General features: G+C 39.9%; 1 protein-coding gene across 1 annotated transcript in view; it reads right to left on the bottom strand.

Annotated features, from left to right (window-relative positions):
• Positions 1-18,140, bottom strand: part of pclob (piccolo presynaptic cytomatrix protein b) — a 123,504-nt gene that overhangs the window by 19,270 nt on the left and 86,094 nt on the right. Inside the window, exons 22-30 of the mRNA XM_079826153.1 lie at positions 14,380-16,513; positions 10,778-10,804; positions 6,918-7,006; positions 6,493-6,568; positions 6,147-6,272; positions 3,603-3,711; positions 1,872-1,939; positions 1,168-1,379; positions 974-1,024 (exon numbers count right to left, since the gene is read on the bottom strand). Of these exons, the coding sequence (XP_079682279.1) occupies positions 974-1,024; positions 1,168-1,379; positions 1,872-1,939; positions 3,603-3,711; positions 6,147-6,272; positions 6,493-6,568; positions 6,918-7,006; positions 10,778-10,804; positions 14,380-16,513 (2,892 nt within the window). The remainder of the gene's footprint in view (positions 1-973; positions 1,025-1,167; positions 1,380-1,871; positions 1,940-3,602; positions 3,712-6,146; positions 6,273-6,492; positions 6,569-6,917; positions 7,007-10,777; positions 10,805-14,379; positions 16,514-18,140) is intronic.

Below are 18,140 nucleotides of genomic sequence, written 5' to 3'. Positions count from 1 at the left end.
TGTCCACCGCTGTGGTCCGGGAGAAACACCTGGCCTTACCTGGTGGTGTGGGGGAGGCTGAGTGAGCCGCCTCCTCAACTCACCCATATCCCACGCTGGCCTCTTCGGCGGCATGGCTGAGAATTGCGCCCAGCGGTTCTCGGCCGCCCAAGAGCAGACTGAGGCTGTAACACGTACTGCCCTGGCGGCTAGCTGCTGCACCCAGCCGCCAGCTCAGTCGCCTCAGTCCGCTCGCCGCCGAGGGCGCCCTCCCTCCTCCCGCCCGGCCCCAGCAGCAGCCTTCACCTGGGCCGCGCCGTGGAGGTGGTTGCAGGCCATACCTGCTTCGTGCGATATTCTCCTTAGGTGAGCTTCCCGGAAGCCCTGAGCTCCTCCAGCACTGTTGACGCCGACAACAGTAAGTCTTCCCTCTATGAACCCAGACCCTTGTGTCCGGCCAGGTACCCCGTGTGCATGGTTCCCCTCTGGCGGAAGATGATTGGCTTCTAAGCGAAACCCCCATTCGTTAGTCACTAACGTTACGTCTCCGTTCCCTCCTCAGGGAACGAGGGTTACATACGTAACCGAGACGTTATCAGGATATGAAGAGAGTTTCAACCAGTGTAACAAAAAGTGTTTATGAAAAACATTGCCTACCCTACCTTTAACAGTAGGTAAGAGCATGAATTGCAAAATATTTGTTTCTCCTCAAAAATCTGATTTTTCTTTAACTTCTGCATCTCATATTACACAATATTTTGTTGAATGAAAGAATGAAAATGAACTAAAGATATTCCAAAACTGTTAACATGTTGCCAAATTGTGATTAATACATGATCAAATATCTGCCATATTCAAATATCTGGAAATTGGAATAACGACTGGCTTACATGATGCAAACACAGTCAAAAGATAACAATATAATTCAAATTAACTTTAGAATAGTCTTGTACAGTACATGTAAATAGGTCATTGTGAAATTGTTCAGGCTTACTTGTATTTCACCAGTGATTGGATGTGGTTGTGGCTTCAGAACCTCTGCTGACTGAAAAACAAAATAATGGAAAATAAATCCCTAAAAAATAAGAAATTGCAGTTCCCTATACAGACACAACATTTGATATGCTCTACATACAGTAAGAGGCACATGCAGATGCTCCTTACTTCACACCTTTACACATACAGTACCTTGCTATTATGGCGCTTCTTGTTTACAGAAGGGGATCCGGGTTGCCCAGGGCTGGGGACCCCACTGGAAGCGGCAGATCCGATGCCAGAGTGCAAGTGTCCCGCTCTCTCCAGAGCAGACAGCACGGATGCAGGAGCCTGCTGCTGGGACACCTTCTGCAGCTCTGCAGCCAGCTGCTTTGGGTCTATACCTGGAGAGCGCTGACGCTCACCTACAACCCACACACACACACACAACAGCTATAACACAAAACAAACACTTTTCAACCTATTGTTCAAAACGAACAGATTTTCCATGGTCAGGAGTGCAAGAAGACTCATAACCCAGGGTTAAAATGAGTGCTAAAGAAAGCTGTAGGAAAGGAAGGAACACCTTCTAGTTAAAATAGCAAAATACTTTATTAGTCAAATGTCTTGTCTTTTTTCATGCATGGCTTGCATGCATATTAGCTAGACGTGGATCTAAAAATGTATCTTTTAGCCTGCCCAGGAAGCTAAAGTTTGATAACACTGAAATGTTTTGAAACTTAGCCAACAGTTTTTGTTTTATATTTAGTCTTTCCCCATTCAAGTACTTTGGAGCCTGTGGCCAAGATGGCTGCAGAGTGGACTCATTTACCTTAAAGAAAGCGGAGCGAAAAGCTTATTAAAGGCATCAAGACATGTAAGTATGAAGGGAAGAATGAAATGTTCGAGACACTTACCAGCTCTTTGCTGAGTATTCAGCTCCAGCTGTTGCGGGTGCTCTGCGTTGGAGAGCATGTTTAGGTCTCTAAAAAGAAGTCAATATAGCAACTGTTTTAGCATAGGGGTTTAAATCCCACAGTCACCGCAGTGTAGTACATATTTGATAGTTAAATCAGCATAACAACATTAATTATGGCACAAACTGAACCTGAACATTTTTCAAGTGTCTTACTTAAATGATTGTGTGAAACTATATGCCCTTACAAAAAAAGCACTATGCTAACGTGGTACAGAGAGGGTATCAGGTGGTAACCATGGTACTTTGATATAGCATATTCATCCACTGGGGTATATGATAGCCTACATATAGGCCTATTTCAATATTGATAATAATAAGGAATTTTTGAGCACCAAATCAGCATTTTAGAAGGTGTGACTCTAAAGACTGGAGTAATGATGCTGAAAACTCAGCTTTTCCATCAGAGAAATAAATTACATTTTAAAATCTATTTGGAAACTGTTATTTTAAATTGTAATAAAACGTCACAATATTACTTATTGAAACTGTATTTTTGATTCAATAAATGCAGCCTTGATGACTGTAAGAGATTTCTTTCAAAAATATCTTACATAAAAAAAATTACAAGAATAAATTAAATTTTAGATATGTAAGAAATAATCCACTGCTAGCTGTGCATTAAACTATTTGAATGCACAACGGGGAGGCAAAGAACCACCCAACGCGAATCAGAGTGCATTCAAGTTGTTTAATGTACAGCTAGCCATGGATTACCCTTGCCAGCATTGACAAGTTCAAGCTGTTATTGATGTTTGCAGTGCAATATTTGACTAGAAGGATTCAAATGAAAAAAATTGAATCAGTTACGGCGCCACCTCCCACGCCGGAGACCACAGTTCGAATCCCGCTCGGAGCGGGTTGAGTAGGACTAGTTACATTTGGTGCCGTGACCCGGATGGGAGTGAGGTTTAGGGGGGGTGAGTGTAACTGTCGTAGGCCAGTAAGAGCTGTGCGTGTAAACCTCACTCCCCTGATCTCAAGAGGCGCTCTAGCGACTGATGCTAGAGGCTGTGGTCTTTAGCCTCCTTGTTAGAGCGCCCACCTCCTACGCTTAGGACCACGGTTCGAATCCCGCTCAGAGCGGGTTTAGTAGGACCAGTTACATAAAGATATATAAGGTATATATGTATATGGGTATGTGTACATCTGTGTATGCACTGTATGTGTATAGGGATGTATATGTATGGCATATGTATATGTAGGTACATGAATGGACACTTTCTTTTTATATATTTACTTATTTGACTACTATTTTTGTTATTTACTGGAATGTCTTATTTTAAACACATTGGAATTATTTGCTTGGACTACGGATTTGATGTAATGTGAGGGTATTGAGTGTTTATTTGTGCAAGTGAATGAGTGTTTTTTGAGTTTATAATGCTAATTAGGTCTTTGCATGGTATTTTGTAATTGATAAATATTCAGATTGTGATCATGTACTGATTAGTATTGTCTAATTTGTCTTGAGTTTTTGTTTTTCTACTGCTGCTGTAACACCTTGATTTCCCCTTGGGGATCAATAAAGGAAGTTGAATTTATTTGAATTAATTAATATACATGGTACTGCCATAGTCCACTTTAAAAAAGTGGCATTAACATGGTACTTTTTTTGTTAGTGTGGTGGACTAGATGAGCCTTGAACACTGAATACATCATTGTAACTTACAGGCGCACACATATTTCTGCCTCTCCATACTGCTGACCCATAATGCTTTGCACCTCTTCATATGTCTTTCCCAGCAGAGAGATTCCATTCCACTCCAGAACCTGCATTCCTGAGGATCAAAACATATGCCATTAGGAACAGTGGTTGAAATACATTTATTAGGTTAGAATAGTAAAAACTAAGCTTATTTTCGCCATAGAATAAAAAATAAAAAATAAAAAAGGTAATCTGCAACTTTTTACCTCCCAATTCTGACTTTACAACTCATAATTGCGAGCTTATATCTTGTAATTCTGACTTTTCAACTTGTAATTGCGAGTTTATATTTCATAATTCTAACTTTATAACTTGCAAATGCGAGTTTACATCTTGCAATTCTGACTCTCAAGTGCGCGTTTTAAAGTCAGAATTGCATGATATAAAGTTGCAATTGCGAGTTATAAAGTTAGAATTATGAGATGCAAACTCGCAATTACGAGTTGTAAAGTCAGAATTACGAGAAATAAACTCGCAATTACGAGTTGTAAAGTCAGAATTACGAGATATAAACTCGCAATTACGAGTTGTAAAGTCAGAATTACGAGATATAAACTCGCAATTACGAGTTGTAAAGTCAGAATTACGAGATATAAACTCGCAATTACGAGTTGTCAGTCTTTTTTCCCCTCAGAATTGGACTTTATGACGATATATAGCAATGTATTGCAATTGCATGTTATAAAATCAGAATTGTGAAATATAAACTTGCAATTGCGAGAAAAAAAGTCTGAATTGAGTATTTTTTCGTGATTGCGATCTCTCAATTCTGACGAAATAACATGCAATTCTGACTTTATAACTCACAATTGCGAGTATATATCTAGCATTTCTGAGAAAAAAAGTCAGAATTGTGAGATTAAAAGTCGCAAGTATTTTTTAAAATGTTTTATTCTGTGGCGAAAACAAGCGTCCATAAAAAACAGATACTCACAGTGTGTCTTGCCTAAAAGTAAACATTATTTGTCTGCAGATTGTTATGGAAAGCATAAAGAAGATTTGTTGTTTATTAAAGTTACCTTTTGCATGTTTATTTTTAAAAGCCTCAAATTGAGAGCCAAAGTTTGGTTTAGTGCATCACTAAAAAAGTGAACGTGCTCTATATTAGGGAAACATGTCAAAAACTATTATGATAGATTCACACACAGATAGACAGGTAGATGTGCTATTGTGATTCCTGAGGGGAAATTCAGAAAAAAACAATCACTGAATTACCTACAAACATAAAAACATGCACACTTCTTAAATAGCATGCTTCCCTGAGCACTCCACTCACTGCAAGAAAACAGTCCCGCAGCATCAGGGACCGAAAGAAGTGCAGAGGTGAAAGAAACAATGTATTCTAAAAGAATCACTGCAAACTGAAGCCCACTTCAAGCCACACCCGGGCACTTACACAAATGAAAGCGAGTCTTCAGATAGGTCTTTTGCATACGGAGCGCTTCAGTGGCTGGTAACGACAGGACAGCATTCAAATGTATTTCATCACTACACAATCAATCCCTTCAGTTTCCACTCAAAAACCTCAAATTTTCAGCAAGTATTTCAGTCATATCTCCATATCACTCTGCAAGATTACCACTAGGCCAAAATCATCACTTTAGCTTTGAAGAATCTAAATTATCCATTTGATGGAATCAAATTCGCTTCATTTGCTGACAGTATTGTGAGCTATATACAAGTGAGCATTCAAAATCATATTTTAAAAAACTTTAATTTTAGCTACGCAATATTTGACCTCATATCCCAACATTATGGTTGGAACTTAATTCTTAATATGGTTAAAAAATGTATCCTTATTTAGCCAGTGTGTTACTGATATAAGATCACTGTTGTATGCACTACAATCACACATACTTGAAGTGCATGGATATGAGTATGCATTGTGTAATTATGCATGCATTAAAGTTCTGGCCCTAATAATAATATCGCTAAGCTATTAAATCTGCTCTCTAGCACTTTTACCTCTGTGGCAGCAGACATTATATTGTATCAAGGGAAATGCATAGAGAACAGATGCTTGTGCAATCTACTAGCAGACTGGTGCTTATTTCAGGCATGAAACAAATAGAATATACCAAAGTTTTGACACTCTAAAGGAAAAATGCATTTTCTAAAATCACAAATTATGAAAGAGTAAAACTCAGACAAGCAAAAACATGTTCAGGAAGCTGAGCTACTCTCAGAGGAGCTCATCCAAATTGACAAGGCATGCTGAGCCAGCAGAGTCAACAAGGAGAGCAATCATACTGCAACAACAGCGTCCCCGTTAAAATGAGAAATGGTTTCCCAAATTAGACACTTCTTCCTTTGAAGGAATACTGAATGCGTAAAATAAATGAATGAATGTGCTGACGCTTGCTTTAAAAAAATAATTAAAAAAAACACCTTTTGACATTTGAATAAAAGAAGCATGTACTATGTAAACTTCTTTTTAAATAAATAGATTGTATGTAAGAGAATTGAACTTGCTAATATTATCGGACTGAATAATATAGACGTTCTTACCTTCAACAACTTTTCCCATTTGATCGGCACATCCTCCTGTTGAAACCTTGGCGATGTAGGCTCCGATCTCTCCGTTGGTTCCTGGAACCTCTTTTCCACCAACAACTCTGATTCCCAGCCCTCTCCCTGAAATCACAAGAGTTCAGTTTAGCTGATAAATGGCTTGGTAATTGGATCCTAATCAGAGCATCTCAGTATCATTTTAAATGTGATCTCTTCATCAATATATCATCCACAAGGTAGATTACAATTGTTGTTTTGCTTTTCCTTCCAGTAATTTAGTTTGCAGGCCTAATTAACTACTTTTAGCTGTGTATCCTGTTGAGTAATTGCTGCGAAAACATACCTGAGATGCTGTGGTCCTTGGGGTCCCGTTGTAGTTTGATATGAGTGTGTGGGAAGGGGTAATAGCTGCCTTTTATCTGCAACAACGAAAACACAATACAAAAGCAAGTGATTAAACAATTCCTGAAGCTCTAAAAGAGATTGGTTTGGTGTTCTTTCAAAGATAAGTACAGTATGTCCATGTGTTTGCATGGTAACTGTGGTTGAAGTAGGACATGTTCCTGGAATAATAACTGGAGTTAACTTTACAGTATGGGTTGCAGCTTAAACAGAATTAATATCGACTTATAATTGTAAATATTTTAAGGCAATTCATAATTTTTATGGTTAAAACTATGATGGTTTTGTTGATCCAGGACCAACAAAAGACTCCAAGAAAACATGCTACTTGGCAAAATAGTGGACACTCTGTGGGTACCCCTTTACCTGTCTTCTGTCTGGTCCGACTTCTGGTCCACCGTGTCCCTGGCGGGGTTTGTCAAACCAGTCCGTCTCTTCTTGCTGAAGGTGGTATGCTAGAAGACAGGAAGAAAGCAGCCACTGTACCATCACAAGTGACAAAACTGGGGCATGTGTCCCACTCCACCACTTTTCTTCCAGACAACCATCCCTTCACAACCCCAGTTGGGGACACTTCTTTGCTAGAGTGTTTGAACTGACATCTTGATGGATTTAGGTTAGGGCTTCCAAGAACAAATTCTATGTTTCAAAAGGGCTGGACAAGAGAGTTTATTTAGATAAATGCTAAATGTACTAAGTAGCCTGTCCCCAGGGAAAGCAGTGACAGAGGATGGTGAGGGCAGAAAAAGCAATGATCTGAGACATGTTTTGGGCATGCACACATGAACATGCATGCTGTGTCCCTTCAGGACCGGGCTCCATGTCATGCGTCTATAATTTGATAGAGAACTGCTGTGGGTCTGAACCACAGCAGATATACGCACATACACACACCATCATACAACAGTGATGATGAAATGCCTTACCATATGTCTGATGATTACATTTTCTGTTAGTACTATCTCTAACACACTACTTAGACTATACAAGTAAACCACTACTCAAACCAAACACAATCACAGCTTCTGTTCTATAAAACCAGACTTTCATGATGCTAAAATGTAATTTACTTTGTTCAAACTGAAATCTGCACCCTCAAAAACATTTTCTTATTCAGTGTTGCCATCTTGTTTTTCAGTAAAAAAAAAGACAAATATAGTTGAGATGCAAAATTGTGTAAGATAAGAATATACATTTTAAAATAAATTATTTTAATCTTATTAGATTCATGCTTAAAATAATGGGTAAGAAATTTAATTCAATGTATTTCTAAGTTCCCATTTAGTCATTTATGTCAATACTTACATATTGGGGTCTCACTTGAGATCACCTTTGAGTGGTAACAAAACGAGCCAATGGATATCGGCTAGTGAGATTTGCATAGCGAGCCACTCCTACCCGGACATACGGGTATACAAGGCTGCCTCGCACTCACTCGTTCATATTTTGCTTCAGAGACCAGCGGTTGTGCACAGTCATCCTTCAAAAGAAAGCTGCTTCCTGAAAAGAGGAAGAGCTTGAACATTTCTAAAAGAGCTCTCCTGCCTGTGTGAGGACGCATCCAGCCGTAATTTGCTTTCTGACAGAGCTTAAGATCCTGTCTCTAAAGACAGTGCTCCTGACTGCGCTTGCTTCCTTCAAGAGGGTGGGGGACCTGCAGACATTTCTGGTCAGCGAATCGTGCCTTGAGTTTGGGCTGGCCCTGTCTCACGTGATCCTGAGACCCCAGTCCGGATAAGTGCCCAAAATTCCCACCACTCCTTTTCAGGACCAGATGGTGAACTTGCAAGCACTGTCCCTGGAGGAAGTATACTCAGCCCTTGCGTTGCTGTGTCCAGTTTGCACACTGCACGTTTACATGGACTGCGCTCAGAGCTTCAAAAGCTCTTTGTCTGCTTTGGACATCAGCAGAAGGGAAAGGCTGTCTCAAGTCAGAGGTTGGCCCACTGGATAGTGGATGCCATCACCTTGGCATATCAGTTCCAAGACGAGCCGTATCCCCTCTGAGTGAAGGCTCACTCCACTCGGGGTGTTGCTTTTTCCTCCTGGACGTTGACGCACAGCACCTCTCTGGCAGACATCTGCAGAGCTGTGGGCTGGTTGATGCCTAACACCTTCGCAAGATTCTCTGGGTTGAGCCGGTTTCTTTCCAAACAAGTAATGTGCGGGAAGGCTGGCTCTGTGTCTCGCTTGGAGTTCCACTTCGCTCTTTATGCGAGTTCCCCTGTCTGCAAACCCTGAATCGAGTTCCTCCAGCATCTTTCAGCAGTCAGACGTGGCAGAGGCGTAGTCTTCCACAGTACGGTTTCCCTGTCGGCTGTGTCTTTCCCTGGGCAGTTTCTGCTCTGTCCTGTCTCTGCATTGGTGGTAGTTCCATCCCTGGTTAGGCAGGACCTGCTGCAGAGATCTTCCATATGTAGCACTGTCGCACGGGTCGATCCATATGGGCATCTACCACATGTTACCTCCCTATCGGCAAGGGTGTGACCTCCAAAGCATCCCGTTCCACTGAACTAGGCACGCTTCCCCAGAGTTAACAACACTGGTCATGGCTGTAGAATTGGTAATTGAGAACCAAAGCACTCTTCCGATCATGTAAGAGGAATAGCAGCTACGACCTGTCCGTTCCATCCCCATGGTATGAAGGGACTATTTTTGGGCTTACATGGGGCGATGGGTAGGTTACACCTGTGTGAGGGCAGTTGCCAAAAGGGCATGCTACAGCTCGCCAGCATCTGCGTCTCCAACACTCATAACATAGTTCATTAGCCGTGACACTTTCCATAGGGACCCCAATACTTCAGTATCGAAGTAATGTAGAACGTGACTGACTGAATGGGAATGTCTCAGTTACTCATGTAACCCTCGTTCCCTGAAGGAGGGAACAGAGATGTTAAATCCCTCCTGACACAAACCTGAACCACTTCCGGGTTCCCTATCTCGTCACCCAAAACATGAATGGGTGAGTGTGAGCCGGCCTTATACCTTTATGTCCGGGTAGTAGTGGCTTGGCATGTAAATCTCACGGGCAAATTCATTGGCTCGTTTAGTTACCACTCGAAGGTGATTGGTCTCCCAAGTGAGATCCCAAAACGTCAGTATCAACGTAATGTCTCCGTTCCATCCTTCAGGAAACGAGGGTTACATCAGTAACCGAGACAATCCTCTGCAATTTGGGCTCTCAACTAAATGTATCTTTTGTTTTAAGAATATTTCATGTAAGAATGTTTATTTTTGGAAAAACAAGACAAAAATACTGATTAAGACTGATTAAGATTTTTGCAGTGTACTTGGTCTCACCTAGAGAGTTGCACTGGTAATATGTTAGTTTCACATCCTAGTAGACTGTATATAGGCCTTTCAGCTTCCATTTCAGGTAGTCTAGCACTTTCTTCAAAGACATTGGGAATTCCTAGAATAATTCATAACTCAAGCTAGGGCAAACATGTCAGCACATACCTAAAATAGATCAGGCGAGCAATATCTTCTGTTTTGTTTACTGGGTATTTTGCACAACCTGCAGGTGCCTTGATTACAATACAATAATGTAAGCGAAGCATTTTTTTTATTCACGAGGCAGCACTGTAGTATGCCACAAATCATCATTTTACTCCTAATAGAGTGAGAAGAAAACAGAAAACCAGATCTGTCTGCAAGAGTTTTGCAATGAAGAGCTTGATGTGCTGTCCTTCTGCAAGGAAATGTCACCTTAAATCAACAGTGCATTCACTTCATTGAATGAAAATTAGAGGCATTTACCATGGCACGAACCTATGGATTATGTAAAACTGTAATTCTGACCAACACACTATCAAAAAGGACAGATCACTCCAATGACTTTTATCCTGCATCACCAAAATAGCGCCCTTGTTCTGCATTTACAACGTCAACTAGTTTCAGAGGATTCCATTACTTTAGTGACATTTTGGTGGGGCAGGATAAAGGTTGCTGGAGTGATGTTTCCTAATGAGCCTACCCCTGTTCTAGGATACTTCTACTATGGTATGCACACATATTTACTTGTGTATGTAGACATGTATGTGCCCAGGTTGATATGATCAGGCTATGTCAGAGAGACCTTGAGGAAGTGCAGTGATAATGAACACCAGGATGGGTCTGAGGTGCACCACTGAGAAATGCCCGTCACTCAAGACTACAGTATGGCACGCATGAAAGTAGGTTTATGCTTTATGATAATTTGAAGGTTGCTGAACAGCAGTTCTCACCTTTCACATTCCAGCTAGGACCTCCAGCTGTAGTGTAAACATTGTATTTCAGAGAATTCATAGTAAAATTAGCCTTAAAACAGAGCTATGTTGTGCCAATGAAAACACATTGTTATACACTGTTATGCAGTGAAATTGGATAACTTGTACTATTGCAAATATCTAATACATACAATAATCTAATTTTCTAAAATATCTAAATAACACACCATTGCAATCTATATTTTACTCTAGAGAACCTTTTAAAAACATTCTGCAGCATTGATGTTCTGTATCAGCATCTGTTCCAGTGAAAGTAATAAATGTAAAGCACAATGTAAATGACAATTCAATATAATACTATCTATATGATGTTTTAAACTTTACAAAAGGAATTATTTGTTACACCAGCAGTAGTAGTCTTAAAGTTCCCATGGCATGAAATTATAATTTTATGAGGTTTTTTTAACATTATTATGAGTTCCCCTTGCCTGTATATGGTCCCCAAGTGGCTAGAAATTTCGATAGGTGTAAACCGAGTTCTGGGTGTCCTGCTCTGCCTTTGAGAAAATGAGAGCTCAGACTATCTGGAATCTTCCCTGTATGTCGTCATATGGGGAACGGTTACCTCCCATTCCTCTGCTTTGCCCGTCCAGAGAATTTGGAGAAAATGGATTCTGTTTATCAGTCGCGATGTCAGCACAGGCTTTACAAACAGACTTTTACCATATGGATTCGACAGCACCGCCACAAACAGTAAGTAACAGTGTTCATTAATGCCTGATCTGTGATTTCTGATGTGTAGCTAATCATTCAAGTACACACAGACTTTCTTTCTAAATCGTTTAATACTGTTAGTCCCGCCGCTGGCCGTCTTGATGCCCTAAGGGTAATGCATCAGTGAACCAAGCCAGTGACTAAAACGATAGACTTCACATGGTTTCTGTTAGTAAACAAATCCTTTATTTAAATGATTAAACTACAGAGCGATCAAAGAACACTCTCTTTATAATGTTCGGATCTGTCAATCACACATCGCGAGTGTATCTGCACACTTGTCCAAACTGCCGTTATAATGAATGACGCTGTTATGCTGCACAAAGCTCTTACTGTATTCATGTCGATGACGTGTTTGGTGTTAGTCGTGGTCAAAGCATTTTGTTAGAGAAATAGCGTTGCAATGAGGAGATCACTGCATTCACGCAATCAACAGACTGTCTGTGTACTCAATGCTTGTCACTGCAGACTTTCATGTGATGGGAAAGATCTAAAAATAATGCTATAATCAACACTTTCACGATTCGTTCATCTGGACGACTGTAATGGTAAAAAAAAACTTAGTAAAAATATTCGAGAGAGGTTCCACGTTACAAAGTTCGTAGAATAAGGAGGAAGAAGACAGGGTCGGCGCGGCTGGGACTCGTGTTTATTCAGAACTCTCAGATACAAACAAAACAAACTCACAATCACAGCGCTCTCAAAAACTCAGTACAATAAAACTTTCTCAGCTATCTTTCTCCAGCTCTAAGGTCTCTCTGGTCCACATGCAGTCTGTCTCTCTCTCTGACAGCGCTTGCAGACCTCGCTAAACCACGCCCCCTCTGCCACATAATCTAATACTCATTTCAAATGCAAAGATGTCAGCCAATCACAACAGTGGGCATTTTCACTGAAGTCTCACATCAGACACGCCCCTTGAAACAGAGCATTCAAGCCAGAGGGCTAATATCAGTATTGAAAAAATGCTTTTTATTTCTAAATTATGAAATTTTTTGATGTAAAAACCATACTAACAATATAAGTACACCTCAGGAAACATTATAAAAAAAATAATAAAAGAAATCCATGCCATGGGACCTTTAATGGAATGCTCCAGATTCAAAACTAACTAAGCTCTATTGACAACATCTACAGCATATTTGCAATTACCACACAAAATACATTTTAAAGCTAAATGGGTGGCTTAAAAACCGTAGTTATTTATGATTTCAGCTTGTCTATACAAACTGAGTCTACTGAAAGTACTTTTTGAACCTGGAACCTTCATTTGACTGTGAATATAAGCAGAGCTTAAAAGGCTGTTTCAGAAACACAAACCATGTCTGATACTCTCAAAACAGAGCATACTGTAGGGTAACATCTGTGTAAACCCAGCAGAGAATTTAGTGTTGAAAACCAACATATATTCACAATGTATACCATCTTTACACCTGGCTTATGTTAAGCTTTCCAAATAGCTTGACGTTCAAAACAATATCAGAATCTAGAGGGGATTTTTAAAGGTTTCTCAATACTGTTGTCTTACTGGCATTGAGAGCCCCATGAAAGCTTAAAGATTAAAAATGTGTTTTACAGAAAATAATTGTAATTATCTCACAAATTGCCTATAAGACAGACCTTCAAAACAATTCAATACCTGGGTGATTTTAAATTTCAATCCTTGCTTAATGTTTACTTCAGTAAAAAGGACAAAATGTATACGAAAAAGACAGAAAGAGAATGAATAGTATATTCACTGAAAATATATTAATATTCATGTAACATGCACGATGTTATTAAATTCCCATTTATAAGCCATGCAAAAAAAATGAAATAGCAAGAATTTATTGAGAATGAAAATTGGAAGCACACCTATGAAAGACATTACATGACATAAAGAAGAAAACTGTAAAACAGGCAAGTTAAAAGTAGTATATATGGAGGTGATGAAAAACTAAGCTCCAATTACTGCATGTTATAAATAGATCATCTTCCTTTAACCCTCATTTAATTTACAACTTTATCTTATCACTTGTCAAAAGCAAAACGTGTTGTCCACGAGGACAGAAAATTGAAAGATATGCATTCACTACATTATTTTTTCCATTTGCATTTCTGCAACCTGACATATTCTGGATTAATGAAAACCAGACAAATTAAACCAGGTACTCATGAATATAACATTTGAGAATGTCTTGAAAAGAAGATAAAAGTTTAATTATGATTAAAATAAATGGCTCAGTATCCCATAGCTGCTGGAAAGAAGTAGAGGGAGAATTTATAATCTACAGTTCAACCGCATAACTGTTTTTGTTTTCCTAATACGAAACATAGCAAGATTATAAAAATTCAATTTATTTAATGAAAAACAGACAAATATAGTGCTTCTTAAGATAACCAGTCACTAAAAGATTTTGACAGAATTATAGGATAATTCTTTAGGGCTGTGATAAATAACAGAGGCACTGAATGTATAATGAATTAAAATAGCTGAATAAATAGTTTTCAAGATTGTCTCTCATCTTATATGTATATGATAAAACAAAAATCGTAAAGGAAACAAGTTCCTTTTTGCATGCAAGTGGCATGCAAATTCATAGAGAAACATAGGCAAGCTTTTATACATTAAAAATCTATACTATGTATACATACAGTATGAAGGTGAAATTTTTAATTTAAGAGGATGACATGCAAATGTGACACCCTGCAAATTGTAAAGTAAATATGAAACAAAAGATAAAAAATGTAAAGGAAAATGTTACACTTGAATTTACACAGATATAAATAATGAATTCAGAGAAATACAAAAGATGCATTTCAACAGAAGCTGGGATTGAAGATAACAGATCTCATAACAAATTTACCTTCACTATCTGACATGGCCCCCTGAAGGTCATCCTTTATATAGGCAATGTCCCGTTCATAGCCACTTGTCCTGGACTCCTCTCTCATGTGCTGTTGGACTTCTGGAAGAGAGTGACTGGAGCCAAACTGGTCCCTTGAGTCTGCTGAGATAGGTGGAAGTGGGCCTGCAGATGCTCTGGCCATGCCCATGGGCTGACCAACAGGACTCAGTGGACTCTCCTCTTCTGAGTTTTGTGCAACAATGGGAATTCGACCCCTGCTCTGACTAATTGGCAGACTTGTTGGTTTAGCCCTAGACACAAACTGTGAATCCATGCCCTCACCCTCTGTTTTCAGGCGTAGAGAGGAGTTTGATAAGTCTCTTTTGATAGATAGATCCAATCCATACACAGAGGAAGGCCTAGAAGAAGGTCTTGACCGAGTGCCACTGGGATAGGTGCCATCATCGTGGAGGGAAGACCTTATGGTAGGCCCTAGGTTGAGAGATTGGCCAAAGTTGACTGACTGAGCCAGGTTAACGTTAAGAGCTGAACCCAAATATTTCTGTTGCTCCGCTAGGTTCTTCCTAAGACCAAATGTGATCTCATCCTGCAGGAGCCTTGCCCTGGCAGACAGTCCACTAACTGATGAGCCGGATGAGGCCAAAAAGCTGCCGTAGTCTATTTCAAGGTCTCTGCCTTCTTGAATAGGCGAAAACTTTGTAATTTTAGGGTCAATTAGGGCTTTTTTATTCTTTAACTGTTTCTGGTAAATAACTGAGGCAGGCAGCTGCTTGGCAGCTTGCTTTTCTAAAGTTAGTCTCCCAATGCTGTATTTTTCAGCTTTAGGGAAATGTCTAAAACTAGTGTCAGAGTGGAGGTAGTGAGGCAGGCCTGTAAGCTGTTCAAGGCTATCTGTACCTCGTCTGAATTCCTGCTTAATTTGCTGTTTCAACAACTTCAACTCATATGGCTCCTCCATGGAATCCTCATCAGCTTTACCATAAGAATGCAGTCGGGAAGCAGCCTGAAGAGGACCGAGAAAGTCTGCCACATCTGCTGTTCGGTGAACATCAGCAGTCCGGAGAAGTCGGTCAGCTTTGCTGATGTCCTTATCTGCGATACTGAAGCTTGAACTTAGGCCAGTGGAGCTCTTTGTGAGTTCACCGATGTCATCAATCAGGACATAGTTCCTTGCATTGTGATGATCAAGTTCTGCATAGAAGGACTCGGCTGATATGCTGGACATGGGGCTGCTGGCCATGCTGGCTCTCTCTTCAAGGCCCATCCTCAGATCAAGGCTACTGTATTTACCACCGAGGTGAGAAACTCCATAGACACTCTCTGTGGATGTAGGGACAATTAGGAGGGGCTGGTTGCGTACAATCTCATAGTTTGTCGTAATCTTTGGCTCTAAGTCAGACAAAGTAGTCTGACGGGTTTTCTGTTGCATCAGAAGGAGTGAGGAATGGTCATAGCCAGTCTGCTGGGACTGCTGATTGAGTGAGGGCACTGACGAGTAGATGGATTGGTAGGGGGACACCTGCTGATGGTAAAGAGACTGTTGCTGGTACGTCTGCTGAGGATATTGACTTGTTTGGGATGCATATTGATAATGGGAGTATGGGCTTGTGAGCTGTGCATACTGGGGCTCAGCCTCAGTCTGTGGTGGGATGAACTGGTTAAAATCTGACTGTGGGGCAGTCCGTGGCCGTTCTAGTCCATGACCATTACCTCGTGCCTCTCTGATGTTGCTGACCTCACTATCTGACATGTAGTCTCGCTCTTCTGCCACTCCTTGTAAGTAGGCTCTCTCCCTCTTCTCTCTCTCTTTCAGTAAAGCCTCTTTTCTTCGATTTATACCCATCTCCAGATATCTCAATTTAGCATCTATCTCTTTCTCCTCCTCATCAAGTTCTGCCTGTATCTTACGAAGTTTTGAGGACTCACGTTCAACTAAATCCAGCTCTTTGTCTATGTCTTGGAGGATTTTGGCCCGCGCCATAGTGGTGTTCCTGCACATTCGTCTCCTGGCAGAAGCGGTGGAGTACCCAGAAAGGCCAATGATGGTATCTTCTTCCGGTGGTGGATGAGGTAGTGTGCGTTTTACTTTCTTCTGAGTGCCAACTGGTGTGCTGCTCTGAGAACCTTTGCTCTGTGGATTAAAATTGGATTAGTTTTGGTTCAAATTGACATTTCAATGTTTAAAGTGTGTTTGATCAGCATTGAAATGTTGATGAAAGCCGACAAAACACATCGGTGGAGACAGTGACATTGAACAAACCAGCCTGGTCTCATTGGAAAACGGGAATGTTTGTGGCAACGTTTTTGCAAACCCCAAAATATGTTGCATCGTGCACGTTTCGCGACAGTTTAAAAGTGAAATGTCCACTGAGTGGCGCTAAAAGCGTGTTTAGTTTTTCTCCAGAAAAGATGAGCATGAATCTGGCAATGTTTTGTTACCTTGGTTTTTGTACATATCACTGCAGTTCTGGATTGAAATGTCCGGTGAGTGGCGCTAAAAGCTTAATGCTCCATCAAATTAAATAGCGTACACCTACACTAAACCCTAAATCTACCTGATAGTGTTAACAAAAGCAAATGTGACAAAAATCTAATTGTTACCTTGTCATTTTAGCTTGTGTTTTAAACTCTTGTCTTTCAGCTCTTTTATCATGACTTTTCTTTCACGGATTCGTACCCAAGCTTTCAGCATCGCAAGTACAATTCTGTACCAGCTGGGCTACCGAGCAAACTTGGTATGTCAGAAAAGCCGAACATATGGAGCTGGTTAAGTGATGCAAACTCCAAAATGTATTAATTTAAAAATCATGCACGATGGTAAAAAGACGTTTTGACATCATAACATAATATTGTGCAAGGAGCAGCGTGAAAACATGTCATTGATCCATAATCTGCCCCAGTAATCATAAGTGTGTATGAAAACGATAAAAAGTGCTTGCTGTTTTACTGCCTCTAGTGTTCATTTCTGTTGGAAACTGCAGTGATATGTACGTATTGGTAGGTATTTGGGGGTTTGCAAAAATGTTTTTCCAAAGAGACCAGGGGTCTATTCTTCGTACCTCGCTAACTCTGTTAGCCGGATTTGATTGTTGACGATTTGGCATGAACTTGGATTGTTTGGTTCTTCAACGCTCATCTTGGACTTACTGTCATAGTAACAGGTCCGTAAGCTTAAACCTGCTGGCGAGCAGGCTTATTTCATGTAAACAGGATTAGATTGCATCTTGAGGTGATACTTAAAATCTGTCCCAGCCACTGCTACTTTATTACAACTGAACTGAACTGAACCAGGGGCAATAATAATAATTTTAAATAATAATAATAATAATAATAATAATATAATAAAAATGTTATATTGTATATGTATATAATATTATAATGTTGTATATAATAATATAGACACAACCACTTGATTGAGCGATTTATTTGTGATGGAATAATTACTTTATAATTTTATTGGAGGTTTACACATATGTTGTACAGTTAATCTGAGCCGTGCATTAATTTAAGTGATCACAGATATTATGGGAGTGGCTTGATGCAGCCAAAGAGAAGCAGATAATTTGATCTTGACCCTTAGGAAACTTTAATACTGTCACGTTACAAATCTGCTTCAAATTGAATTAAAAATGTAATTACAAAATTTAAATAAAAATGTAAAGGGTGTACAAATACTGTATAAAATCTTGAATATACATAATTGGTAATCATGTTAAAAAAACAAAAAACATTTATCATTTATCTATTATAACTTTTAT

The sequence above is a fragment of the Gobio gobio genome (genome assembly GCF_949357685.1).
Source record: "Gobio gobio genome assembly, chromosome: 9".
NCBI lineage: Eukaryota > Metazoa > Chordata > Actinopteri > Cypriniformes > Gobionidae > Gobio > Gobio gobio.
This window is presented reverse-complemented; position numbering and strand designations above follow the sequence as displayed.